Source organism: Numida meleagris, chromosome 2 (genome assembly GCF_002078875.1).
Source record: "Numida meleagris isolate 19003 breed g44 Domestic line chromosome 2, NumMel1.0, whole genome shotgun sequence".
NCBI classification, from domain to species: domain Eukaryota; kingdom Metazoa; phylum Chordata; class Aves; order Galliformes; family Numididae; genus Numida; species Numida meleagris.
The window spans coordinates 42,677,384-42,705,172 of record NC_034410.1 but is presented as its reverse complement, the minus strand read 5'-3'; the positions used below and the strand labels follow the sequence as shown (position 1 = coordinate 42,705,172).

Here is a 27,789-nt window from a genome sequence, read left to right as displayed (position 1 = left end):
GCTTCTACAGCGGCATCTTCTTCATAATCCTGTTGACCATAGACAGGTATCTGGCCATAGTTCACGCAGTGTTTGCTTTAAAAGCTAGGACAGTGACCTACGGCATCCTCACCAGCATTGTCACGTGGGCTGTTGCTCTTTTTGCCTCTGTTCCTGGAATAGTATTTCACAAAACCCAAAAGGAAAATTCACGGTATACATGCAGTGCTCATTATCCATCAGACCAGAGAGATGAATGGAAGCAATTCCTGGCCTTAAAGATGAACATCCTAGGACTTGTTATTCCTATGCTCATTATGATTTGCAGCTACACACAAATTATAAAGACATTGCTACAATGTAGGAATGAGAAGAAAAATAAAGCAGTCAGGCTTATTTTTATCATCATGATTGTATACTTCTTTTTCTGGGCACCATACAACATTTGTATTCTCTTGCGTGATTTTCAAGATTCATTTTCTATCACTAGTTGTGAAATCAGTGGTCAACTGCACAAAGCAACCCAAGTGACTGAAACAATTTCAATGATCCACTGCTGTATCAATCCTGTGATTTATGCCTTTGCTGGAGAAAAATTTAGGAAGTATCTTCATAGCTTTTTCCGAAAGCAGATTGCATCCCACTTGTCTAAATATTGTCCAGTCTTCTATGCCGATACAGCTGAACGAGCTAGCTCTACCTACACACAGTCTACTGGAGAGCAAGAAGTTTCTGCTGCATTGTAAGTTGTGCCTAGCAAAAAAGCGGAACTGACTTTTTTGAAGTCAAGTCTATGACGAAAGCCTGGAGAATCTCTTCTGGATACTGTCTCTAATGTATCTGCAAAAGGTCATGGCACACATAACTATCAAAGCTTTCATTTGCTCATAACAGTGGGGAATTGTACATAAATGAAATGGATGTATCAAATTAGCTATGTAGATATAGTAACACAGGATTGTGTGGCAAAAAAAAAAAAGGAAAAAAAAGCTTTTTTTTTTGTGAATGTAGAAGCATAGTTATGTGCTACAGAGACCAGAAACATACCTAAGCTGAGAGTCTAACCTAGCAGACTTATAAACTGATCTTTTGAAGTGAACTAGAGATTAGAAAATGATATTGCTTCTTTGGAAACATCTGTTCACCATACTTTACACAAGATATTTCATTCATTTAAACTGTCTTGGTCCTATTTTTATTAGCCTGGTTGCATAAATTTTTGAGGACTGTGATGAAGAATCTTTACAATCGGTATGGGAAAATTTTATGCATTTTGAAAAGATTCCAATATTTCAAGGCATACTTTCCTTTGTGTATGGTTGACTACCAGCCTTTCAGATCTTCCTCATAATAATCTAACAATAGTCTGAGCTACTAAGTGTTGCCATCTAAGTTAATTAGGAGTTTGATATTTCAGAGTGCTCTTTAATAAACTGTGGTTTTATATACTACTTATATTAACAATGAGTACAATGCTCTATCATTGATCAGAAAATCAACATGTTTACAATATTTTAAAAATAAAGAATATATACAGAGCTTTAACCAGGCTGGATAAGGTGCAGATAATGACTCAATAGAGTTGTTTTAGTTTCTTAGTGCAGTGATTTTGTTTGTCATTTTTTTAGTCTACGTAAAATAACAGCTTTAAAATGTGACATTCATGCAACGGTAATGGCTGCAAGAACACCACAGCATTAAAGGTGTGAAAATGTTTCACCCAGATCTTTTTAAAGATAAGAACATGCTATAGACATTTTTCAAAACAAACACACACACAAAAAAGTAAAAGGATTCACTGATCCACAGAGCCAAAAAAATATAGCATCTCTCATTTTTGAGGAAGGCATCATTTAGGGTCTATGACTGTTTGGTTTTTTTTTCCTGCTTTGTGGGAGTTTTATATAAAGCAAAAGCTTCCATAATTCCTCCATATTTAGCAAGACTGATGCTCAACTATGACTGGGCTTTCCCTTAAAGTCAGATCTGACAGAGCACCTGAACACAGAAAACGTGAAATAAGGGGGTACTCAGGTGATTAAGATCATACCTTTGTCATGATTCAAATTGTTTTAGACCAAGTTTCCATAGCATTTCTATAATTTCTTACATTTCCCCAAATACATTTGGTTTTGGACAACTCTGGAGATGAGAAATGAAAATGAATATTTTAATTGCTGTTCTTATCCAGCAGGGTAATGTCTGTTTCCTAAATGCTCTGGATAGCCTTTTTTTTTTTTTTTTTTAAATAAATTTTTCAAATAAATAATTCAAAGAGTCCTAAAGAAATTTTACATTACCAAGTGCTCTTGAAGGCAGGAAGTGAAATAGGGAAATATTTGCCTATCAAGCCACTAGTTATTGTGTTTTGTCACATTAAGCACCACTTTTGGACTACTTCCACATGGGAAGCATAACAAAGCTATACTACACTTTCAGAAGTTTTTTTTCAGCTGCACATTCTTTTTTAAGACACTGTGCAGCAATTACTACCATCAGTATAAGCAGAAATTGGGTAATTTCAACATAAAAAGACAAACATCTGCATTTCTTTTCTAAAGAGGCAGGAAGCTACATGCAGTAACATAGCAAGGGTTGTTTGCGTGTGTGTGTGTTTTGTCTCTTCTAGAGTACTTTTATAAAATGCTTTCATATTTTATTCTGCTCTTGGCAAGAATTTTTATTTGGATCCTAAGATACTTTGTCTTTAAGGAATTACATGTTATAGAACGCTTGGGTGCCAAGTAGGGTATTGATTAGCTTTGCAGGAGCAAAGCGCAACAGTCAAACGTGCAAGAGCACACTGACAAGCTTTTCTGAGAGTATGTAAAAAAAAGAGCCCCAGTCCTTTGCAGTGTTCTCTTCTACAGCATGGATCTTTCCGAGGGACAAGCAGTTTCCTCAGCACAGAGCTGAAATGTAGAGATTTGTGGCCTAACAGATCAGCAGCTTATCAAGAGCTTGTCACTTCTTAGACTCATAGAACGGTTTGGGTTGGAAGGGACCTTTAAGATCATCTAGTTCCAACCCCCTGCTCTAGGCAGGGACACCTCCCTCTAGACCAGGCTGCTCAAAGCCCCATCCAGCCTGGCCTTGAATGCTTCCAGTAAGGGGGCATCCACAACCTTCCCCACTGAGAAGGGACCGTACTTCAGCAAATTACAATAAGCCAGATATCAGTTACTGTAGTGAAATTTGATCCACATTCAAGAAGAAAACAGAAAATACAGTATTTGGCAGCACTGGTGCATCTAGTTAAAGACTTCCAAAGGACAGCCATATTTTGTACCATGCAATTCAATAAAGGTGGTTAACTTTTGCACACAAGACTTCTCAATCCTTTCACCCTCCTCCATCTCCTTGTTTAGAATAGCCTGTAAGAATGAAAAATGAAGAGAAATCCCTCTTCATAACAGGTTACTGTAATGTCGAAAGAGCAGGCAGTCAAACTCAGGGGCTTACAAGCAAAGAACCAGCACCATTTGGTAACACAGGGCCATCGAACAACTTCAGTGCCCTGAAGTGAGGACTGCTTGTCCCTAATTATCTATTAACAGACACACTATTTTGGTTGATATTACATTTGGTTGGTGCATTATTAGAGATGGGAAGAGTGCTATTTCACAGATTGCCTCTTAACTCACTCAGATCCTACCAAGTTAACTTTTTAGTATGTTTAATGTCTGCCTCTAGTGCCAGAGAAGCTGACCTCTGGCAACACCCTGAGCCTGCTCCTTTCTTAGGTTACGGTGCCATCCCGTGGCCAAACGGTAACGCTTCCTGCTGCCGTCCTACAGTTCACTAGAATTACTTTTTGTTGCTGCCCTTCCAAAACATTTCTTTTCCAGAGAGGATATTCTATCAAAATGACCACTTCCAGTACGGGCAGTATGGAAGCAACAGCAAGCGTTAGGAAACACTAATGGCAACTAAAGAGTGGAGGCCAACTGAAATCCATGAAAGGGGAAGAGCAGAAGGAACGTGAGGACCCATGTGAGGCGGCAGCTGCCGGCCACACCCAACCCCTACTCTCCACAGCGCCGCAAGCGCCCTCCCCGCCCTACGACGACGCCAACGCCTCCAACGGGCGCCTGGTGGCAGCGCAGGCGCGGTGGGCGTAACTCCCACGGCATCGCCCCACCCCTCCCCGCTCAGGCCACGCCCCTCGAGTAGACCACGCCCCCCTTGTCCTCCCCGCGCCTGCGCAGTGTGAGTTGCCGGTTTCCCGCCCGCCGCGGAGGTGTTCGGTGCTGTGTGAGGGGTGGGCCTGGTATCGGGGAGTGCGGTGGGGGACAGCGTCCCACCGGCAGCGCCGGGCATACAGCGGTCCTGGAGCTGGTGAGGGCGTGGGAGCTCTCGGTGGGGAGTGTAGTGCCGTGGCCGGGCCTCAGTGTGAGGAGGGGCCCCGTGGGGAAGGGGCCTCCCGGTGGGCTCGGCCCGGGAATCTCACCGGGGTTTGCTTCTCAGTTAAAGGATGAAAGGCAGCAAGGAGCTGTTCTTGGTGAAATTCGTAAAATCTTCTGGGAGCTCGGAGTATTTCCTGAAAGCCCTGGAGGTAGGTGGAAGCTGTGGGCCTGCTGGGAATTCCACTGAGGTGATATCTGTGGTAGATGCAGCCTGTGTGTGTACGTCTGGGAATAAAGCTGCACTTCTCTCACAGAGGTGCTTGAGAGGGATTGTATTGACCAAGTTGAACAAGTAAGTCTGTCAAAACTTGCTGACCTTGAGCAAAGTGCCATGTAGGCCAGGAAGGTCCAGGTGGTGGTTGCTCATTCAGGCTGCTGAAGGCTTGATAGGAACAACGTGGAGCTTTTTCCCACCTGGAGAGGTTTGAGGGAGCTGAAGGCACTATATGACAAGTTCAGTTTGTATGCAGTGTTGTTTTAAGTCTGAATACTGTGAAAAGCTGGGAGTCAAGGGGGGCTCTTTAGAAGCCTGTTCTGCTATGTGCTGTTGAGGGTGGCTTTGTTGCAAGCTGTTTCAAGTAGATGTGCTTTTGTAATTTTCACAGTATTAACTATTTGTGGTTTATCAATTAAGTAAATATGGTTGTATGCATTGTTTTCCTGCAGTCTATAAAAGAATTTCAGTCAGAAGAACATCTCCAGATTCTTGAAGAAGCAGCAGCACTCAGTATAAAAGAAAATGATAAATCCCTTTACATTTGTGATCCTTTCACGGGGATTGTTTTCGATCATCTCAAAAAGGTATGCTACACATCAACTTATACCAGCTATATTCTTTCATTTGTAGGAGCAGTTATGAGTGTTCTTATATTCTGCACACTTTTTCTTCTTGCACTAAATAGAGTAGTATGCAGTATTCAAAATGAAATCTTTAAAACTTTGCTGCATGCTGTATTTAGTGGAGAAGAAGACAACTAGTAAAGTGTAAGGATTATTATGAAGTAAGTGGAAAACTAAATAGTGTGGTCAGTTCTGATTTTGCTGGAATCAGGGAGCTGGCTCTTGCTTTTTTCCTCCTGAGTAACATAATTTTGTTTGATAGGCAAGGAATTGTCAAGCAGACAAAGATGGGCTGTCTGGAATCTAATGGCACATTAGCTGTAGCATCTACTGCTTTTATCAAGCCCAGAAAGTCTAATGGGGTTATAGTGCAAATTTCCAACAAAATGTAAAAACAAAACTGTCAGCTATCTAGTGATGCTAGACAAGGACAGGCAAGGGCCCTGCCTTCCCCGGGATTCCTCAGGGACAAAGAAGGACTTCCTTGCTCCAGCGTACTTTCTGCTCACTTTCATTATTTTGTTTGTTTGTTTTCCATGTTATTTAATTGCAGCTTGGTTGTAGAATTGTTGGACCGCAGGTAGTCCTGTACTGCATGCAGTCCCAGAGATGTGTCCCGAGAGCCGAGTATCCTGTATATAACATGACCATGGCTGATGTAACGATATCCTGTACCACCTTAGAAAAAGATGTTCGGGTAATGTATTGTACACAGTGGATGGTTTAGCAGGTTTTTCTGTGACATTTGCTTCAGATGACTTATTGCTGTGGCATCAGTTGTAGTGTATGCAAGTGTAACTGTGCCTGTGCCTATACACATCTCATCTTTCTGTGGTGCCTAGAGTATTTGTTGTTTATGTAGAGAATTGCATGGAGAAAAAGGAAGTCTTTTTATAATATGTGATATAAAACATGTATGTAGTGGTATATCTATATGTGCACATTTATCTATATTATATAAGCATATATAACAGTGTAAAGTAGTCATTAATATGGTAATATATGCACACTTAAGGACTTTTTATTGGCTGATGGATCTATCAGTTGGTTTTCTAGTTTGTCTCCAGCTGTCTTGCTGCAGACAACATGTTGTATTTCTGGTTTTTCAGACTACGGTAAACATTAAATATCCAGCCAGCTGTACTTTACATGGGTTATCCTAAAGTTTTCTTCTTATATATTCAGACATCTTCTAATTTATACTACCTGAAAGAAGAACCATCAGTAATTTTTTTTACTGATGGTAGTAGCATCTTTACCTAAGGTTATGTATTATGGTTTACCATCAATGCAAATAAAATGCAATTGATATTTTTGATTAGTTTTCAGAAGAAACCACTGAGAATTGAAATTTATTTATTTTTCAATGTGGCGTACTTTATTTTTTTTTTCATTTGATGATTTTCTATAATTTCTCCACTCAGGAAGAAGTTCATAAATACGTGCAGATGATGGGTGGACGTGTGTACAGAGACCTCAATGTGTCAGTAACTCATCTTATAGCAGGAGAAGTGGGCAGCAAGAAATACTTAGTAGCTGCTTCTCTGAAAAAACCTATTTTGCTTCCTTCTTGGGTTAAGACACTATGGGATAAATCTCAGCAAAGGTAATGAAAACAAAAACGAAGTTAAACTTACTTTGCGTTGGGGTCTGGTAATTCTTACGGTTATACGCACTTCTTTCTTTTTCTAATTGATTTTACTTGGATAAAAAAAAAACTTGTTTGTTTTTTCCCTTTCATTCCTTTAGCATGATGAGATACACTGATGTTAACATGGAAGACTATGCTTGTCCTGTGTTTCTTGGCTGTACAATTTGCGTAACTGGCTTAAGTAGTTCAGACAGGAAAGAAGTCCAGCGCCTCACGACTGAACATGGTGGGCGGTATTCAGGGCAACTCAAGATGAATGAATGTACTCACCTCATAGTTCAAGAACCAAAAGGTAAAAGTTACAGAGTACGTGTTGGTTTTCTTTCTTGACTCGAAGTAGCGTAAACACGCGTAAGTGTAAAAGTTTAAACAATCTCTGTGTTTGCTTCAGTGTTGCTCTTGATACTTCTGTGTAGAAAAGTGGTGTTGATGGGAAGAGTAGCACAGGGCACTCTTACCTTGCTCTAAAGGCATGTGAAAGGAGAACAAGAGAAGGAAGGACAACAGAGACTCTGAAGAGGAACAGAAGAAAAAGGGAGAATTGTAGAGGGGGAGGAAGAATGAAGAAAAACTACATTTTTGGGGAGTTTGATAGGGCTTAATTTACGTGTTGCTTGAATTGGATAGTGAGTTCATGACTTAATTTTTTTTAACCGACCTATTCTTTATACCTTCTGAACTCCCTGTAAGATAAGGTGAAAGCTTCCTTCCTTCCCTCTTGGAAAGGAGAAAGGTTTGTACTTCTGTTGTGAGAAGAAAGAAGCTTCATATTTCATAAACTGGTAGAATGAGAATTTTGAGACGAGATAGTTAAGTCTGATTTCTGCATGTTAGAATGTGCTGGTACTGGCTGTATATTAGTTTATTCAGTTGACAGAGCAAGGTAAAAGTGAAAACTTCTTGTAGGTGGAATTTATCAAGTGTATGGTAAGATCAGATACTGTTAGCAATGCTATTAGTTGTGGGAACCCTGATTAAAGCTCTGCAGAGGGCTTCTTCATGCTTTGCTGCTTTAGAATGGTTTGGTGCCCTGTGATGCGGTACCCACGAGCTCATTGTCAAGGAGATTTCACTCTAACTTTAAATGAAGGCAAGTAAATAAGCAGCTCATGAGATGAGTTCAAGGTAGTACAACTTCCACCTCAACATCAGTTATTTGAGTTTTCGGATTTTAATGTGCATCCATCTTTCAGTGAATGCTATTGCACTAGCCTTTTAGTAACTTGCATTTTTTATTTTGTTTATCCTTGAAAGGTCAGAAGTATGAATGTGCCAAAAAATGGAATGTCCACTGCGTGCCTGTGCAGTGGTTTTCTGACAGCATTGAGAAAGGCTTCTGTCAAGATGAGACAATGTATAAAATAGAGACTGGATCAAAACTAAGTAATACACCCAGTACCTCAACACCCACAAGTCACGCCAGCAAGCTTGACAGTAAGTAAGACCTTTTAAGATGAATTTAATTTTATGAAACATTTGTAATAGTAAGAAGGAAGAACTGTTCACAAAAGTAGAGAGCGCTCTACTAATTCTGGTGATAATGTTTTGCAAATTTGGCTTCTGCTTTGCTTATGCAAAAAACCACAACAGATTGCTTTTGGGTATGTTGCATATTCTAACATATACAGACTTAAATGTGTGAATAATTGCTTAAAAGTTGATTTGATTTAGGTGTACTTGTCTGCTTAAGAATCAGTAGTGTGTATCTTTAAGTCCTAAAAGTACAGGACTAGGCCTACATTCGTAATTTAGATCATGTGTCTGTTGTGAATTAAATCATAGCCTTAAAGGGAAAACAGATGCTGATTTTCGTGTATTCGTCTTTGTTTGTTCTGTAGAAATTGCAGGAAAGGTGAAAGCATTTTGCAAACAAATACGATAGCACAAAAGGCACGGCCAGCTTAAATATGTTTCTATTTTCAAATACCTGCTTTTGACTACTACTTCTCAAAATGACTGAGCGATGATGCACTAGGTTAGCACTACCAATAGAGTGCTGGGAATTCAGGTTTGATGTTACAAAAATATGTAACTCTCTTAAATCGTTGAGCTCTTTTACTACAGAGAGGGCTCTCTCTTCTTATGAAATGATTATTTCTAACAGGTGTGTACCAAACTGGAATAAAAACTTTGAAAATTGACTGTTTTCATTGACAGTTGATTCACAGGTAGCATCTATATGGGAATAAACAAAAGGCACATAATTACTATTGCTACTAACACCACTCTGAATGTGTGCAGAAAACCCTTGGCTTTACCAAGGCTCTACTTATCTATTTTTCAGACTGCATTTTCTTTTTGCGCAACAAAGTCAAGTGTGACAGCTTTCTTTTTTATTTTTTTTTTTTCAGTTAAATAACGGAAAAAGAGAAGCCAAAACTAATGCATCTTCTTTTATTTCAATTAAAGCTCATTCCCTTTCGGACGTCAGCTGCATTTCCAATGTCAATTTGAGTAACGTCAATGAAACTGCTTGTAGTTCTGCTATGAGCAGCAGACTGGATCCTCCTCCTGATGAGTTGGAAAACTTGGACATAAGTTCTCTTCAAGCCCCCGAAGATTTATTAGATGGCTGTCGAGTATGTTTAACAATATATACGCTTCAAATGTTCAGTCTTAACATGTGGAAGCAAACTAGGTTGAGGTGCTGGCAGTTGCTGCTAGACTAAATTATGTTGCTTTATCGGTAGTAAATAACACATTTCTGTCATGTCTATGTACTGTAGCTTTTGTGTGCCGGGCACATATGAAATGAATTCATTATATTAAACGTATAACATGCCTGCATTTCCATAGACATAAATACAGTAGTGAACAGATTCCAGAAATGGTGTGTGATTTTTGCTTTTTGTCTCTTTGTTTTGTTGATACAACTTCCATGTTTAACTTTTGGCCGGGTGCTTGTTAAATTATTCAGTATTCAAATGTTGCTAGAATGCTATACAAAGATAAATTAATTGAATTTTAAATGCTTCATTTTATCTTTTCTTCACTTCTCTGAACTTAAATCACTTATTTCTGAGTTCTAGAGCAGTCGTAACAAACTGTATCAAAATATTCTTTTTTTTTTTTTTTCTTTAAAGCCTTTATCTTTGCTGTTTTTTCACTGTAGGTCTATCTTTGTGGCTTCAGTGGCAGGAAGCTGGACAAGATGAGAAGGCTTATTAACTGTGGTGGTGGTGTTCGGTTTAATCAACTTAATGAAGATGTTACCCACATCATTCTGGGGGGGGAAAACAGTGACGAGCTGAAACACTTTTTGGACAGGACACTTCACAGGTTAAGATAACTGTATTGCCTAAGGTCTACTTCTGTCTTGCTTTCTTTCTCCCACCAACTTACAAACAAGAAAATATGTATTGATTTGAAAATCCTAAGTAGCTTTTGTCTTAAATAAGAAGAATTAGAGCTGGTATTTGCAACTACCTCCTGATGTGCTCTTGAATACTGTAAGTTTTGGGTTTCTGTGAGTTGTCTCTGTAAATAGAAAACAAGTATTCTCATTGGTGAAAAATAGATATTATTGTATTAATGTATTGAGGAGGGAGGATTTGGCAACTCAGCTATGGGTTGATATAATTAAATTGTAGAAAATAAATAGGAAACTGTCTGTTCTCAAGCATGAAGTCTTAAAGTCTGTAAAGTGTGCTAAGCATGCCTTAGTACTGGAGTTACAGACTTCAGATACGTGTGTGTCTACATAGTTTGCGGAGTGGGAAATGAGAATCACAGTTCCCAGATTTGCTGTAACTTGTTTGTGTAACACTTTATTTTGCAGGCCTCATATAGTGACAGCAAAATGGTTACTGGAGTCATTTAATAAAGGCTATCTCTGTCCAGTGGAGCAATATATCCCTCAAAACTACCAGCTGTTAGTGAATACAATTTTGGACCAACCTGATGCAAAGTTAGTTCTTCCCAAAAACAATAGCATCTTGAAGAAGAAAGCCATGACTATTGTAAAGCACCAGAAAGCTGCAGAAGACGACTTCCTCTTGCAGTATGTCAATAATGATTCTACATTAGGTAGGTTCAAGGCTCAGCATACCATAGGCAGTTGAACAGCTCATGTAGAATTCTAGTTTTCAAGCATTTAGCTATGAAAAATAAAGTATTTTAACTTCAATATTGTATTTTAGGTGTCAAATTTAAAAAGAGACGTATTTTGGAACTAAAAATCTTTATAGCTAAAAGCTTATTGAAAGCAAAGAATGATATCCCTTCTCCATGAAGCTATTTTGAGTTGTCTTTGATGTTCTTGTCAAACTAGTCTTTTTTTTTTTTTTTTCTGGTTGAAGCTGAGAAACTAACATCTGGTAGCCTCAATGATGTTACTCATGTGACTGTTCAAGAAGAGGATCATTCTTCTGTCTGTAATGGTTCTTTGGGAACGCCTTCTGTGCTGGATGAAGGTTTATTTGCCAGGAAGAGATTTCTTCTTTTGGGTTTTGGAGAAGAGGATGAGTCCTGCATTGCCGATCTGATTAAGGAGCATGCTGGGAAAATTCTGCCGCTGCAAAGCAAAGCCATTGCAGACTATGCTGTGGTACCTTTATTGGGGTGCTCTGTGAAGCCAACTGTTGGTGATGTTGTCACAAATACATGGCTGGTAAGAGAGCTATATTTTCAGTCTAATCAGTAAACGTATCTATTTAAATGCATCTTGCCAGAATGCAGAGTTACTGGTGGTTTATCTGCAAATAAGATGTTGAGAAATTAGTCTTATTTCAAATTTGCTAGATGAATGCATTCCTTAAGGCCTCTGCATCTTTATGGTATCTTATCTATTTCAAAAATGAAGTTTTCTACAGGCTCGTTCAATAAGACTCATGACTCAAAGGTTTCTTGTCTGAGGGTCTGCCAGCATTTTACAATCATAGAATGGCTTGGGTTGGAAGGGGCCTCAACAATCATTTAGTTCCAACCCCGCTGCCAAGGGCAGGGTTGCCAACCACTAGATTGAGCACTAGATCAGGTTGTCCAGGGCCAAGTCCAGTCTGGCCTTGAACACCTCTAGGGGTGGAACATCCGCAGCCTCTCATGGCAAACTGTTCCAGCACCTCACCACCCTCTCAGTGGAAAACTTCTCCCTGACATCTAACCTAAATATCTCCTCCTTTAGTTTAAAACCGTTCTCCCTTGTCTTATCACTGTCTAGCTGTGTCAAAAGTTGATTTCCCTTTGCTAATCCCTTTTTAAATATTGGAAGGCTGTAATGATGTTTCCCCAGAGCCTTCTCCTCTCCAGACAGAACGAGCCCAGCTCCATCAGTCTGTCTTTGTAGGAAAGGTGTTCCAGCCCTCTGATGATCTTTGCAGCCTTCCTTTGGACCTGCTCCAAAAACTACATTTTTTGTGTGCTGAGGCCCCAGACCTGGACACAGTATTTCAGATGGGGCCTCATGAGGGCACACTAGAGACAGACAATCACCTCCCTCTCCCTGCTGGCCACCCCTCTTCTGATGCGGCCCAGAATACTGTTGGCCTTCTGAGCTACAAGTGCTTACTGCTGACTCATGTTAAGTTTTTCATCTAGCAGAACCCCTAAGTCATTCTTGACAGGGCTACTTTCAGTGAGTTCTTCTCCCAGTCCGTATACGTACCTGGGATTGCCCCAGTCCAAGAGCAACACCTTGTACTTGGCTTTGTTGAACCTCGTTACGTTTACACGGGCCTTAATTCTCAAAATATTCTCTAAATAATGAACTTGAAGAAGAAGGAGTTGACTAATAACGATTTCATTTGCTATCTTTGCACTGTTTCTTGCTACATCCTTACCACAGCTTTCTGCCTTGTGGCAGAGAATGAGTCAGCTCTATTGCTTTAGGTAAAAACAAACAAACAAACATTGTTTACTAAGGGGGGGGGCACATGGCATAGATTAAATGCTGTTAGTATTTTTCAGTATTAGATAAATTTCTGTGAAGTAAATCTATACAGACCGTCAGATCGTGCCGTGAGCTACTTCAAGGGAGCCTCCAGGGTCGGAAGAGTAGTAACTGAGAAGTTCTGAAAAATGCCTAAGTCAGTCAAATCTAACAAGGCTGATGTTACCTAGAAGAGAATTTGTCTAATTGCTTGTGAAAGAACTATTATCAAATGCAGTGATAGAAATAGAATTGCTTGTTATCAAGTCCATAAATGCCGTAGTACAGTTGCTGAGTTATTGCGGTTTTCTGTTGCCATTTGGCTTGATTTGCGTTTTTATCCACATCATCTTCTTTTTTAAGGTAACGTGTGTGGAACAGCAGCTCCTCTTAGATCCCCAAGCCAATCCACTTTTCACACCAGTCCTAGTAATGGAAGGAGTTACTCCTTTGGTGGACTGTGTTCTTTCTTTTAGCCAATTTACTGGTGCAGAGAGAGACTCCCTGGTTTATCTGGCAGGACTTCTAGGAGCAAGGTATGTTTCTTCATGTTTTTATAGAGCCATTGTGATTAAATCCCTTTTGCATTTCTTCTTTTAATAGCACTAAAATATTTTAACATAAAATTATTTTGGATTCTGTTCATCGAAGTTGTGAATATGTATTTATTTCCCTCTCGTTTAGAGAAATGTAGTCTGTTTTCACACAGCCCGATTTCTGCCAAAATCCCCTGAGTTGGCAATTTTACAAATTTGCTGACAAAATTGATGCAAAAATGTCAGTTTTTCAGATGTTAGTTCTTCTATATTTGTAGAATAATAGAATGGTTTAGGTTGGAGGGGACCTTAAAGATCACCTAGTTTCAACCCTCCCGGCAGGATTGCCAGCCACTAGATCAGGCGCCCAGGATTCCTTCCAGCCTGGCCTACAAGGCACTCACAGCCTCACTGGGCAGCAGTGTCTCACCACCCTCTGAGTAAAAAATTTCTTCCTCACATCTAATCTAAATCTTCCCTTTTTCAGCTTAAAGCCATTTCCCCTTGTTCTGTCACTATCAGACCATGTAAAAAGTCAGTCCCTCTCCTGCTTGTATGCTCTTCACTTACTGGAAGGCCGTGACGAATTTTCCTGCAGCCTTCTCTTCTCCAGGCTGATCAAGCCCAACTCCCTCAACCAGCCTTCATAAGAGAGGTGCTCCAGCCCTTCGATCATCTTTGTAGCCCTCCTCTGGACCCACTCCAATAGCTCCACATCCTTCCTGTACTGAGGGCCCCAGACCTCACAGTACTCCAGATGGGGCCTCATGTGGGCAGAGCAGAGAGGAACAGTCACTTCCCCACTCCCTGCTGGCCACTACTCTTTTGATGCAGCTCAAAATACCATTGGCCTTCCAGGCTGCAAGTGCACCCAGCTGTTTTTTGCCCATCAGGACCCCTAAGTCCTTCTCTGCAGGGAAACAGGCCTTGGATAATTCTACTGGTTCTCTTTTATTTACTTGAATGTATTTTATAGCATTATAAACTTGCCATAGGTTAACCTTGATTATGACTAAATAAATGTTTTATTAATCTAATTTTAGAGTCCAAGAATTCTTTGTGCGAAAGGCCAATGCAAAAAAGGGAATGTTTGCAAGTACCCATCTTGTGGTGAAAGAGCCGGATGGTTCCAAGTATGAGGCTGCAAAGAAGTGGAATTTGCCTGCAGTCACTGTAGCTTGGCTTTTGCAGTCTGCAAGGACGGGAAAGAGAGCAGATGAGAGCAAGTTTTTGGTTGAAAATGCAGATGCTGAAGGTTGGTTATTAGCAAGCTAGGGTATATGGGAAAGAAGGTCAGATGAATGAAGTTCTTTTAAACAAGCATGTATGATATATGATGAAAGAGAAATCGGATTGCTCGCTTATATTTTATTTGTTTCCTTTTGAAGATGAGAGTTCCATTTCTAAGCTTAACAAGACACCATCATCTGCTGCATTTCCTGATTCTCCAGAACGACCTACTTATCTCCACGAAGCTGGAAAAAAAACAGCCGTCACCCCTCTTGATATCAACAGGTTTCAGAGTAAAGCTTTCCAAGCTGTCATTTCTCATCATATTGGGAAGGCAACTACTCCTCCTGCTCAAGGAAGACTGCTACAAAAAGAACCGTCTTTACACCTTGACACACCATCAAAATTTCTTTCCAAAGACAAGTTATTCAAGCCTTCTTTTGATGTAAAGGTAATGTTCTCTGCAAATTTTTGTGTTGATAGAGCCATTGAGTTTAAAGATACACATAAACTTAAAAGCAGCACAAAAACTTTATCATAAGCCTCTTTATGCTGTTAACTATAGCCGTTCCATTTTTAATAAAGCCAGAAAAACTACCTCCATTAATTTACGTATATTTCTAGTTAACAACCTGTGAATTAAATCTGTTGCATAGTAGATGTGTTAAAGTCCTTAACAAAGCTCCTTTGTGTCTGTCACATCTGAGGTGTTATACACCTCACAGAACATAATCTGTTCTTTACGTTGAACAGCTGAGAAACATAACCAAAAGGCTTGTTATCTCCTCCAGATGTTAGGAAACAAATGTTTACTTGTTCTGTGATGAAATGCTACTTGAATGACCTTTTTAATGTAATAACCTTATAGCAATTAAGATTATTACTGCAAATTGAAAAATGGATTAGGGCTTTAGGTTCACCATCTCCTTTTGAAAGCCATGAAAAACTATCATCCGTAAAACATGGTAAAGTAACCCCCTGACACTTAGGAGTATCTGTGCTGGAATAGGTATTGAGTGAACTGAATGTGCTTGTGAAGTCTTCAGATTTGTTTTTCATTTTCAAGACCTTGATTAAGAGGTGAATTCACTGATTTGTCTGCCAAGTTGTTGGGTTTTTGTGCTTGTAGATTTTTTTTTTTCCCCACTCCTTCCTTCCTCCCCCTCTCCTCCTTCCGATGGAACAGCACACTGGAAATGGGTTGTGATTAGCTGGCTTTTTTCCATTGCAGGCAGTTCTCACTGATGACAGTGAAAAAGAAGATTAAATCATCTCTTTTCTTCTTCCTGTTTTATTTATGTATTCTCTAAGATTAGGATTCTCTTGTACAGTTCTTGTGCAGTGGTATTCTTATTTGCGCTTGCTAGCTGCTACTGTAGTACACAGTGCTGGTTTTATGAGTATGAAACCTTCCTACTACATCTGTGAAACTTGCTCTTGAGTGAGAATGTTGGTTGTAATGCCTTCATGAAAGTCAGTTGGTTACTTTGTTTTTTTGGTAGGATGCTCTGGCAGCTTTGGAAACTCCAGGAGGTCTTCGTCAAAAGAACAGGAAGCTGAGCACACCTCTCTCTGAAGTCATTGGCAGAAACCTGAAATTGGCACTGGCGAACAGCACTCGGAACACAGAAGCTCTTACTGCCAGCCCTCAGCTGAAGGCTGCACAGCTAGAAGCGGTAGGAAATTTTGGTTTTGAGCTTTTGGAACGTAGATTAATTTAAAAAAATGCTGTAACTTTTGTGAGTTAAGCTGTAAAGGAGTTTCTGCATTGTGATATATTTGAGTAAAAATGTTTGATTATCCATCTTCAACAATGAATAAAGCAAGATACAGTAGCAGGCAAAGAATTTTAAAGTCTTTTTCTCCTGTCTGTACTGCCATCCCAAATAGTGAGGAGTTGCTAAGCAGCATGATTTATAAAGCTGTAACAATTCCGTTTTTGTAGTATTAGGATAGGAGGATTTTATCACAATTAAGAAACTCCTAGGCTCCTGATGAGCAGGATTAAATATTATATGTTGGACTGAAGTTTAGAGTTCCAGCCTAATGTACTCTAATGAAAGAAAACAGAAAAAGAAGCAAGAGAAAAGAGTATGTGCGTACTGCTTCTCATGTTGTTGCACCATGTGCTATAAAGGAGGGAAAGAAACTAATGGCATTCAGTAAGGGAAGGTTGTTACTTCTTATTGTGTAGTTTCTTAACCCTCACCCTTTTCACTCTGGTAAAGTTAAATGTTTTTGTGGTGTCAGGTTTGATAATTCCTTAATTTTTGTGCTCAGGGAAGTGGTCAGTCTGTGATGAAAAAAGCACGATAAGGTTTAAGGAGAATGGCTAAGAGTGAATCTTTTGTCTTTGGATTCCTAGTGCTTGGAAGGATAGTTGTGCTCTCTTTTTGACGTGGAGATTGGGAGTATCAAAACCAGAAAAAAAATGTTTACCTTACTTTTCCTGTTATTGGATATATTATCACATATTACACTAAATACTTAAATATTATTGTTATGCAGACAGAAACCTTCTAAACATGATTTTTTTTTTCCCCTACTTGAACAGGAAGAAGAGCCCAAGCCTCTAGCTGATGTTGTTATCTGTGTTAGTAAGAAACTTAGTAAGAGGCAAAGTGAACTGAATGCTATTGCAGCTTCTCTTGGAGCAGACTACAGGTATCAAACAAAAAAAGAAAAACCAACTTCCAAGCTTCTGCACTGGTGGTAACTGTAATAAATATGAGTCTTAGCATTCTTATACCCTTATCTATGGAACCTTTTGCCATAGCTAAACTTTATGCGTCACAATCTTAAATGATTAATGTCCAAAAATACAGCCATGTGCTAATACAAAACAAGTCAATTTTTCTCTGTGTTCTTGTCTTTTTTTTGTCTGTGTTCCTCTCCTGTCGTGAGAAAACTTTATCCTGAAGTCTACTAGTATTGCTGAAAAATGTACTTCTTTTTTTTTTTTTGCAGAAGATTCTGAAACTTTTTAGCATTTGAGTAGTTTAAAATTGACTTTATATTTTGGATTTTTAATCTGATCTGAATGTGTGTGTGTGCGTGTCTGGCTCAGAACTAATTATTTTACAGGTTGTAAACATGGTGAAGTTCTGTGCTTATACAAGCTTAAAAAGAAAAGATTGTTGCTGAGAGGAGCTACAAACTGACTTGTGATTGAAGAGAGAATTTTGCTCCTGCAAAGTCCGCTTCCTATATTTTGTTGCTGATTTGTCTAGGTGTTTCTATTCACAGTGTGGAAGAGGAAGTTTCCCCGACTTAAATGTTCTAAAGCTATTTCCATTAGTTAACAAATGTTAATTTTAATCAGTTTAAGTTTTAGAATCCTGCATTTTATTTTCAGCTTCATGGACTGGTATTTGAGTTGCAACTCAATATGTCAGGAAAAGAAAAACACATAATAAAGTAGGTCACACTTATTTTTAGAAACTGATTTGAAACTTCCTTTACTTAAATAAAACCAAAAAATAACAGCAAATCAAACCCCCAAACTCTCTTTTAAACCTTTGTCAGACTAAGTTTTGTGTACCTCAGGAATGCTTTCAAGAGAGATTCAAGGTGTTCTGTCCTGAAACTGAAAGTTGTCTTGCTTTTGCTTTTGCTAAATAAATAATGAGCCCACTTTTTTCATCAAAATAGTTATACTTCTGCTGATACTTTCTGATAGGAAATTATATCCTCAAGTTGTATTTCATTTTATTTTCTAGATGGTGTTTTGATGAAACAGTAACGCACTTCATCTACAAGGGAGGACAAAACGACAGCAACAAGGAATATCGATCTGTTAAAGAACGAGGAATACATATTGTTTCAGAACACTGGCTTTTAGAGGTAGGAAGCTTGCCTTTTTTCCCCCCCCCCCCGCCTCATACTAAAAGTGAACAGAAAAGAAGGCTTAAAACTCGTTAGATGGCAGTTGATTTTCTGTTGGAACTTACGTTGAGCATATATAGGAATTGATGTTTTACATTCTGCTTTGAATTTATAAATTGAACAGTTTTCACTAGCGTACGTTACCTTGTACTCTATAAGGGAAAAAGAAACTCTTCCATTCAGCAGTTCTGCTACATGTTTCCCAGAATGAGAGCTGCATTTTTCTCTTGTGTAAACTACTTCTTTCAGTGATCCTTTTCCTATACTTAAATATGGAATTTGTATTAATTTTCAGCCAGTTTCTCATCTTTCTCATATTAACTAATATTGTTACAGTGTGCCCAAGAATATAAACGGCTCCCTGAATCTCTCTTTCCTCACACTTACAATCCCAAAATGAGCCTGGACATCAGTGCAGTGCAAGATTGCAGGCCCTCCTCTTCCAGTAAGCTTCCACCCACTGGAAAACCTGCAGAAGAAAGTGAGGTATAGTGTGTGTGATAGAAATTCGTGTACTATGACATCGTTGGAATTCAGTTCACATAGCTGTTACGTTTAATGTAGTAAATGAAGTTGATTCTTTATTCAATGATGCTCTGAAGCAGATTTCACTAGTGATTAATAGTAGCTATTGCAGATGCTCCTTCGTGCTTTTCCTGCATTTGTAATCCTCTTCTGGGACAATGGAGGCAAACAGACATTTCAGTATTGGAAGTGCTTTCCAAATCTGAAATAGCGTAGTCCATTCTTTGCCTTCTTTTTTAAGTGAACATGAGATCCAAGGCATAAGCTTGACTTAGTAGACCTAGAGACTGCAGAGTAGGTGTTGTCATTGATGCTGTTTTTCACTGTCTTACTGTCGTTGTGATGGCAGAAAGATTAGCTTATTCTAAAGCAAGATAATTCATCTTCATAATTTTCACAAGCGTTGAACAAAGGTAAAAACAAAAATTTTGCTATTCAAGAATTCTACTTGCCCTCATTGGCCTTAGATTATTCCGGTGGATGAAGATGATGCTGAAGATGATTTAACTACTGACCAAATAAAGGAAACGATTGGGACAGGGGAGGAGCACATTGGAATAAGTGAATCCAAGGGAGGTAAATATAAATTCCTGTTCTCAGAATAGTCGCATAATGTCAGATTGCCAGTGTAAGCCTTCTACATTTTCAGGTGCTGAATGTTAAGATGTGAAAGCTTTAGGTACCGTATTATTTATTTACCAGTAAAATACAGCTAACCGTTGTTGCTCGTTATGAGAGAGGTTTCGCTCTCTAGTTTAAAGATCTTGCCAGCCCATAACAAAACTAGGATAATCCATTACAAATTTCTTGGTTGCTATTTCTTTGTTTTTAAAACACTGAAGTTTGATTTTTTGCACAGAAAATCAGTACTGTATACGTTTTTGTGTTACGTAAAGAAGTGTGTTACAGGAGAGTTGTGGAATATAAGGTGGATCACGCGAACAATTTCAGAAGTGATCCTAATGGGAATTCCTGCTTCTGTCTAGAAATGGGTGACTTCAGTCGTGCGTCATTCTCCTAGCTATTTTTTCCCTCCTGATAAGGGGGAGGGAAATTGACTTGAATGTCTGTACTTTTCACTTATTATAGTAATCTTGATCTTGTGGGCCTTGTTTGTTCTCTAAAAGTTTTAACCCAGGCACTGGAAATGAGGGAGAGCTTCCAGAGGCAGCTGCAGGAGATCATGTCTGCCACATCAGTAGTGAAACCGCAAGGACAAAGAGGATCCCTTTCAAGGAACAGTTTTGATAGTTCTCCAGCCACTCCTGATAGCGCGCGGTCTGTGCGAAATGGCCGCAGTAGGGTCTTGGAAGCTCTAAGGTATCGATTTTCATTTCAGTGTATCGTATCTTGTTGTCCCTACTCAGACAGTCACTGAAACGTGAATAGATCTCCTGGGTTTCCAATTGTATTGTCTTTCTATTCTGATAATCTTTGTTTTCTTGTAATTCAGAATCTTTAACAAGACCTGCTAGATAAAATCAGAGTATTATCTTAATCCTAAGATTACATATATGTGAGTATATTTGCTTTTCAAAAAATAGTAGAATATAATTGCTTTTTAATATTGAAATGAATTGTGCTAACCAATTTGTCTTCCGATGAGTTAGTGTTCTTAGAGATTTTTGAAGAAAACAGTGCTGCAATATTTCAGTACCTAAGTCATATGCAAGTAGTAGTTATTCCTATAAAGCATTTTGTGGATATTTATCCTATTTTCATTTCTCTCTGTGTTATCACGGTGAATAGGATTTTAGCTCCTAAAGTGCTGAGCTCGAGTGAGAATGTAATTGAAGTCTTGCAAAATCATTCCTTTAGTTGGGTGTTTATTTTCAAATTAAAAGATTCAGTAAAGGGTAGAGCACACTGATTATGGAATAATTTATCAGTGTGACACGTGGTGAAAATATCTTACATTTTGGTTGCCTTTTTTCAGCCACGCTGACCCTTAAACCCACGAAGACAGATTGCCAAAGTTGCTTTCATACTGAAGGTTTCCACTTTTCTGGACATGCTTTCTAGTAATGTTACTTGGATGTTACAGTTGAGATGGTTGTTAAAACGTTACATTCTAGAATGGTAGTCTTCTGCAAAACAAAGGAATATTTAAGGTATTTGTGCTTTTTCCCTCAGGCAGTCTCGTCAAGCTCTCACAGATATCAACACGGAGCCATCCCAGAGTGAGCAGATCATCTGGGATGATCCTACAGCAAGGGAAGAGAGAGCGAGACTTGTCAGCAACTTTCAGTGGCCTAACAGTCCTTCCCAGTACACAGAGCAAGCTCAGAGTAACGTCAGTAGGAACATGGATGAGTCTACCTTCAAAGGATCCATAGCTGATTCAGAGATTGCTGGTATAGGTAAAATAAAATCAGAAACAAAATACCATTTTTCTTTGCTACAGTATCGGGTTGATCCTTGGAGATTTTTAAAATATGATGGTGCTTAGATTCTACTTCAAAAGTAATTAGAGAGTGAACATTGTTGGCATTTCTTGAATGTAAAGTTACACTTCTTTCCTCTTTGAGCTCCATTACGTGTTGCTGTTTCTTAAAAAAGAGCTTTCCTAACTATTTGCCATCTGTGGTCAAACACCAAGGCAGTGTTTTTTCTAAAAATAGGCTGTACCAACTTTAGAAAATATCTTCCACAATTTTATTTGGATCTTCAGCTGGCTTCCAGCTATCAAGTCAGGTAGATGTAGTGGAATTCAAATAGGAATACTAGTAGCAGAATCTTTTTAATATTAGTGGAAATAATTAGTAGGTAGAGATTGGAGAAACAGGAAGAAGATATTTGTGAGCGCCAAAAACAGTATCTCAGAGCTACTTATGAATTTGCGTAGGTTAGGATTTAGTCAAGATACTGTGTTTATCCTTCCTGTTATTTCTGAAGTCTCAATCTTCTGCTAGGACTAAGCAGGACTAAAGCAACACACTTAAGGTTTTTCATCCGTTTTTGCTTTCTTCCCACCTGCAGAGAGACAGCAGAATCATTTACTTCTCTCCCCGCTGCCACCTCCCCTTACGCCCCCAACAAATCTACTTTGTAGAGATTCTTTTTGCAGTGACAGGTTTTGCTGAAAACTAATACTGTCCTAGAGGAGGCTGAAGAAAATTAGCTAAATAAATTCAATTGATTTTTTTTTTGGTTTAACTGAATAAGTGCATTTAGCAAAAGAAATTAGGCCATTTGAGGTTTTTCTGCTTTTCAAAACAGGGCATCCAAGGACACAGTCTACAAGGATCAGTTGGTGGTTTGTGGGATAAGGAAGAGCATCTTTTAAGAAAGGCAATGTTGATATGTTAACTGTGCATGTTGTAGCAGCCATTTAGCATAACTACTTTTGTACTTTGTCCATAATTATATTCAGCCAAGGACAAGTCATGGAAATGTTTTACTTTCACAGTTGTTCCTGAGGCTGGGGATGGAGATACAATTGGAGATCTGAAGAATCCTGTATCTAGAGATCCCGAAACACCCATCAAAGATCACTTGATCCCCACTCCGCAGGCTCCCAGCATTGCATTCCCACTGGCTAACCCTCCTGTGGCACCACAGCCCAAAGAAAAGGTTTGACATTTGAAGAAGTGGTCATGATTGTATGTGTTTTAAAAGTGTAGCTATACTTTAAGGGCTGCTCTGAAAGTAATGCCTCCTGTGTTATTATGTTGGCCCATGACATCAGTGGCAGATGTCGAGGGTATGGCAGTAGATGTTAAATGTTCCTGGCAGTATTCCATTTCATGTTCTTGCTGTGTGACAGATGGCAGCAGAGGGGCAGTCTGACACAATGGCATCTGACATGCATCTGAAGCAAAGGTGTGGAATTGAATTCCTTCATGTGGAAAAAATGACACCCATTGACATTCATCAATGCTATTTGGAGACCAAATAGTGGATGTGAGCACAGTGAGGTGGTGGGTGGTGCATTTCAGCAGTGGTGACAGCGTCTGCGTGAAATGCAGTGAGAGCAGCCCTACAGAGACGGACTTGGGGGTCCTGGTGGACAAAAAGCTGGACATGAACTAGCAGTGTGTGCTTGCAGCCTGGAAGGCCATGTGTATCTTGGTGGCCAGAAGGACAGGGGAGGTGACTGTTCCTCTCTGTCCCTCTGAAACCCCATCTGGAGTACTTCATCCAGGCCTGGGGCCCCCAGCACAATAAAGACTTGGGAGTGGTAGAGCAGGTCCAGAAGAGGCCACAAAGATGGTCAGAGGTCTGAAGCACCTCTCTTATGAAGACAGGCCTAGGGAGCTGGGCTTGTTTAGCCTGAAGAAGAGAAGGCTCCAGGCAGGGAGACCTCATTGTGGCCTTCTGCTAATGTATGGGTGCTTATAAGCAGGAGGGGAAACTCCAGCCTTGTTAGGATGATGGAAAAAAGTTAGGCCTGTACTTTGGGAGGTGGTATCTGGAATTTAGGCTTAAATACAAACTGAATACTTTTGTTCTAGCCAAAAACCTGGTTCAGAAATTTAATGTTGTATAGTGAACTTGAAAGCAGCTAGGAAAATGAGTTCAGGCTTTTTCCTGTAGTGTATCATTTGATGCTCCAACTTCCAGCATCAGTCATGAGGGTTGAAGAGGCCTAAAGTGTCACGGTAGTGAATAAACTGGTGGAAATGTATAGGGGGCCTTGGGAGTTAAAGAAAGTCTGAATGGATGAGGCAGTGTGATAGATGGATGATGGCTGCTTCATGTGTTCAGCTTGGCATTCAGTGAATATGGATTAGTTTTTATGACAGATCTGTTCAGTTCTGCTCTAAAAAAAGGGGGAACCGAGAGGATGTTAAGCAGGAGCTTAATGTTGATTTGGTAAGATCCAGCTTTTGTCGAGTGATTGACAGGTTTGGTTCTGCTTTTCCTTGCTAAAAGAAAACTTAACATAAAAATAACCCAGAATTGCTTGCAGGGAAATAGCCAACTGTCAAACTAATCTTTCTGTAATATTTCCAAAATCTGTTGCTATATTTTCAGGCTGTTACAGAAGATGAGAAGGTTGATGAAGAACCAGAAAAATGCCGTAAATTTCAGCTGTCTTCTCTTAATCCTCAGGAAAGATTTGACTACTGCCATCTGATTGAGGAATTAGGTACCCAGATATTTGTGAAATGCACGGAATAGTATGTGTTGTAAGCTGGTCAGCTGTGGCTCTCTTGGAAAAGAAAGGGTTTCTGTTAATGACTCATCAGATCAGAGGTCTCAAATTTATGGTTTTCTGTGCTTGTGAGCAATTCCTTGAATATATTATTATTATGTGAATGATCATCTTTGCCATAAAACAGCAATGGTTTTGTATTCTGGCAGTTTCTTTTAGCTGTCTCCACAACAGCCTCATTCTTCACTGTTGGGAGTGTCTAGAATCTTCCATCTTCTGATGTCTCCCATTCCTGTCTCTGTTATGCTGGCATTTCTTTTTTTTTTCCCCAGAGCTCCTCTTTCCTTGCCAGCTTCTCCCTCATCGCTTCAATCGTAATATTTTCAGTGTAAATTTGAGAGATTTTAATTTAAATTCAAATAATTCTCACTTTGAGTGATCTTTTTGTGGTACAGCCTGAGCCCCGAATAACAGGAATCGTATTCAATCCTCATTTCCAAGGTGGAATACTACTTGAGAAACAGTGCTTTGATCCAGATTGCACACACATTGTTGTGGGACATCCTCTTCGAAATGAGAAATTCCTGGCCTCGATGGCAGCTGGAAAGTGGGTGCTTCATCGTTCCTACCTGGAGGCATGTAGAGGAGCTGGCTGCTTTGTTCAGGCATGTAACCTCATTGTTGAGAAACTAGAATGTTGCACTTCTTTTTATGTCTTTATTTCTTTTACTGGAAAAGGACTTCTCAAAAGCAAGTAGTAGTCTGGAGTGCCTCAGCTTTGGGATTTTTAGAGGCTCCAATATCTGAGAAACTTTAGGCAAGCTCATCTATGAAAACAGGTTCCAGACCAAACTTGTCCTAGCAAAGGACAAATGCAATACCTATATTGCTATACGTTATTGGTGTTTCTGAAAATTGAAGCTTGAGTACCTCTTCTTAAATTTTCACTGGTATCATCTTGAAGTCGTGGATCTTGTACAACAGGAGTTAAATCTTAATCTTTTCTATACATTAACAAAGTTTTAAAGATTCCAACTCTATAACCCTGTATGTTTTGAGTACAGGATTGTGTCCAGAGTGGCTTTGCACTGTTGTTGAATGCCACTGCTGATATCCACAAGAGTAGTGTGGTTGCATATAATGTGCATTAATGTTGCAGGAAACAAGAGTTGATTTAAAACTGGGGAGAGTTTTTATGCATGGAGAAGATAATTAGGTGCAGTTAAGAGCACAAAGTTAAGTGCATAAAGCTAGACTGAGTTGTGATTTGTTCTGGATGTTTCTATTTTTTAATTATTTATCTTTCTGCTAGTAAAGCTGATGGGACTTTTCTGTAATTCATGCCTATGATTATTCTAGGAAGAAGATTATGAGTGGGGAAGCGATTCCATACTTAATGTTTTGTCTGGAATCAATGTAAACCAGAAGAAGCTAGCACTCGCAGCCATGAGGTGGAGGAAAAAAATTCATAAAGGAAGGCAAGAAACTGGGATTACTGAGGTATTGAGATGTGTGTTGGATGTAAGGCGTACAGTGTGGATGGCCAAGACAGGTTTTGTCACCAAGAAACCCAGAAACTTCTCCGGCAGGAAAATTAATCTGTCTTCTTACTAAGAACAAAATGGCTTAGCTGGATGTATTCTAGTTAGTTAAGCGACTTTGTTTTTAAAAAAGCCTTTAGTGCTGGTATATTAAGTCCTAATCTATTTTCCTGAACTAGCATTTGTGCTTGTTGCAGAGCTAGACATGTGGCTACTGATGTATGTAAGATTTTTCAGCCATTAAGGCGCCGTAGTTTGTGCTTCCGAGCTCTAGCTGGGAAGCTCCCTTGATTTTACCAGGAAGCCATGGCTGGTGCTGGCATTAACTGTTAGAAATCTCCTGCTGTGCTGTACAGGTGAATACAGCTCTCTAGACAGTGTTTTCCTGACTCTAGCAGTGGGCACAATACTGTACTTCAAACAAGGCTCCGCTTGACACCTTTCCCAGAGCACCTTCTCTGATGTTGCACAGTGCAAGTTCCACAGTGTTTCATGTGGAACAGGAGCTCACCAAGTCCTTTTAACTGCTCTCTCCAGCCAGACATGGAAGCATTCACAAGAGGTAGAAATACTGCCAATGTCTCAATTGCATCAGTGTAACACTTGACTCGAATGTATTTTATAACCTCTTTTAAATGAATGTTTGTAAGAAAAATTATGCGCCTTGCCTATTTGGAAATATGTTGGCCCTAGATGCTCCTACTCAGCTTTGTGGCTGAGTACGTAATATAGTACACAGCTTTCCTTAAGATGTGTTTGTTTTTGTTGGTGTTGCAAGTGTTTTGAATAGTATGGTTTGCCCACCTTGTCATTCAGGTGGAAGGGCATGGTGGCAAACTGCTGGAGTGCAGGGTGTTGGCCTGATAGTTGTATGCTGTGCATTTTTCTGCCTTTTGTAATTTAGAAAGACAAAACCAGGTGATAGCAAATGTTTGTCTGATGGGTACTCCCGAAAGAGGCAGTTGAGGAGTCTGTGAAGTCTGTACTTCTGTACTACGTACATCATTATGACTAAATTGAGTCTTTTGTCTAGGGAGCCTTCAGTGGCTGGAAAGTGATCCTGAATGTTGATCACACCAAGGAAGCAGGATTCCGACGCCTTCTTCAGTCAGGAGGAGCCAAAGTATGTAGCTTTTTTTTTTCCCAAAAATTAACAGATTACTGTTTTTTATCTTCCTGTTGTCTTGTTGAGGGTTTGTTAATTTTTAAGGCATTGGTATAATTCCTTAAACTCTGTGCTGTGTATTGTCCATGCTAGTAGTAGGTCTTAGCCAAAATTGCTCAGACCGCTGAGGACAGAATTTGTGGGCCTTGCTCTAATGAGAGGATTGGCCTTCTTGAAAGGTAAAGATTGCACAGAATGCATTGTAAATAGTATTGTGTTTTGTGTTGGTTTGATAGCTGAGTGTGCATTTTTGATCGTGAACTACATTTATCTTCCATAGGGAACAAACACAACAATTAATAGCTTTTGTCTCTCCTGTTTTAATCTGTAGGTATTTTCTGGTCATTCTGTGTCTTTCTTCAAAGAAGCGACTCATCTCTTTGCTGACTTCAGTAAGCTGAAGCCAGATGACACCAGGGTGAATGTAGCAGAGGCGGCAGCCCAGGGAGTGAACTGCTTGAAGCCAGAGTACATTGCGGACTTCCTCATCCAGGTGCGTGCTGTGCAGGCAGGACGGGGCAGGCCCCTCACCTCCAGCGGGTCACTTGGAGCCTCTGCCAGAGCAGGGAGCTTGCAAAATATTCAAAATGTGGATGTGCAATGTTCCCTTTATTAATTTACATCTTAGAAAACAACTGAGCGGTTTCTTTATTCTCAGAAGCTCCTCTTTGAGCTAAGCGACTTTTTTCCCCCCTTCCTCTATTGAAGGATCCTCCTCCCCCAATGGAGTCTTACTGCCTGCCAGAAGCTGAGCCTTGCTTCCAGAACAGCAAAGAACTTGGGACTGGATTATCCCAGAAAAGAAAAGCACCGGGAGAAATGAGCAGAGTCAAGCGATCCAGAATGCACTGAGAAAACTCTGTGCTTTTAATTTGTACATTTTATATATTCGTATTTATATTTTTCATCCTCACCACAAAAATTAAAAGCTTTGAATCTCACTTCTAATTTGTCCTGAGATTAAAATAAGTTTACTTACATTCATAGGAAAGATCTCTTTGGTTACCAGTGCCCTGAATGATTTGGTTTAGGGACAGTATTGTATAATAAATACTTGGAGATGCTTA

General features: G+C 39.6%; 2 protein-coding genes across 3 annotated transcripts; both read left to right on the top strand.

Annotated features, from left to right (window-relative positions):
* Positions 3 to 4,066, top strand: LOC110393466 (C-C chemokine receptor type 5-like; the record flags this gene model as incomplete). Its single annotated transcript, XM_021386360.1, has 1 exon — positions 3 to 4,066. A coding segment is annotated over one exon (723 nt), but the record flags the coding sequence as incomplete, so codon positions are not given.
* Positions 4,149 to 27,789, top strand: TOPBP1 (topoisomerase (DNA) II binding protein 1). Of its 2 annotated transcripts, none has more exons than XM_021386026.1 (28): positions 4,149 to 4,219; positions 4,447 to 4,534; positions 5,052 to 5,186; positions 5,779 to 5,922; positions 6,650 to 6,831; positions 6,975 to 7,168; positions 8,131 to 8,310; positions 9,286 to 9,455; positions 9,989 to 10,155; positions 10,655 to 10,902; positions 11,175 to 11,485; positions 13,106 to 13,278; positions 14,322 to 14,533; positions 14,667 to 14,959; positions 16,011 to 16,184; positions 17,063 to 17,172; positions 18,228 to 18,351; positions 18,730 to 18,879; positions 19,386 to 19,494; positions 20,046 to 20,238; positions 21,052 to 21,278; positions 22,328 to 22,491; positions 23,896 to 24,010; positions 24,518 to 24,681; positions 25,376 to 25,516; positions 26,591 to 26,680; positions 27,054 to 27,215; positions 27,431 to 27,789. In XM_021386026.1, the coding sequence occupies exons 2-28, from the start codon at positions 4,454 to 4,456 to the stop codon at positions 27,572 to 27,574; spliced, it is 4,557 nt and encodes a 1,518-aa protein (XP_021241701.1). In that variant the 5' UTR covers positions 4,149 to 4,219; positions 4,447 to 4,453; the 3' UTR covers positions 27,575 to 27,789. The 2 variants fall into 2 exon arrangements, with proteins under 2 accessions (XP_021241701.1, XP_021241700.1); XM_021386025.1 differs by having other exon boundaries at positions 4,184 to 4,317.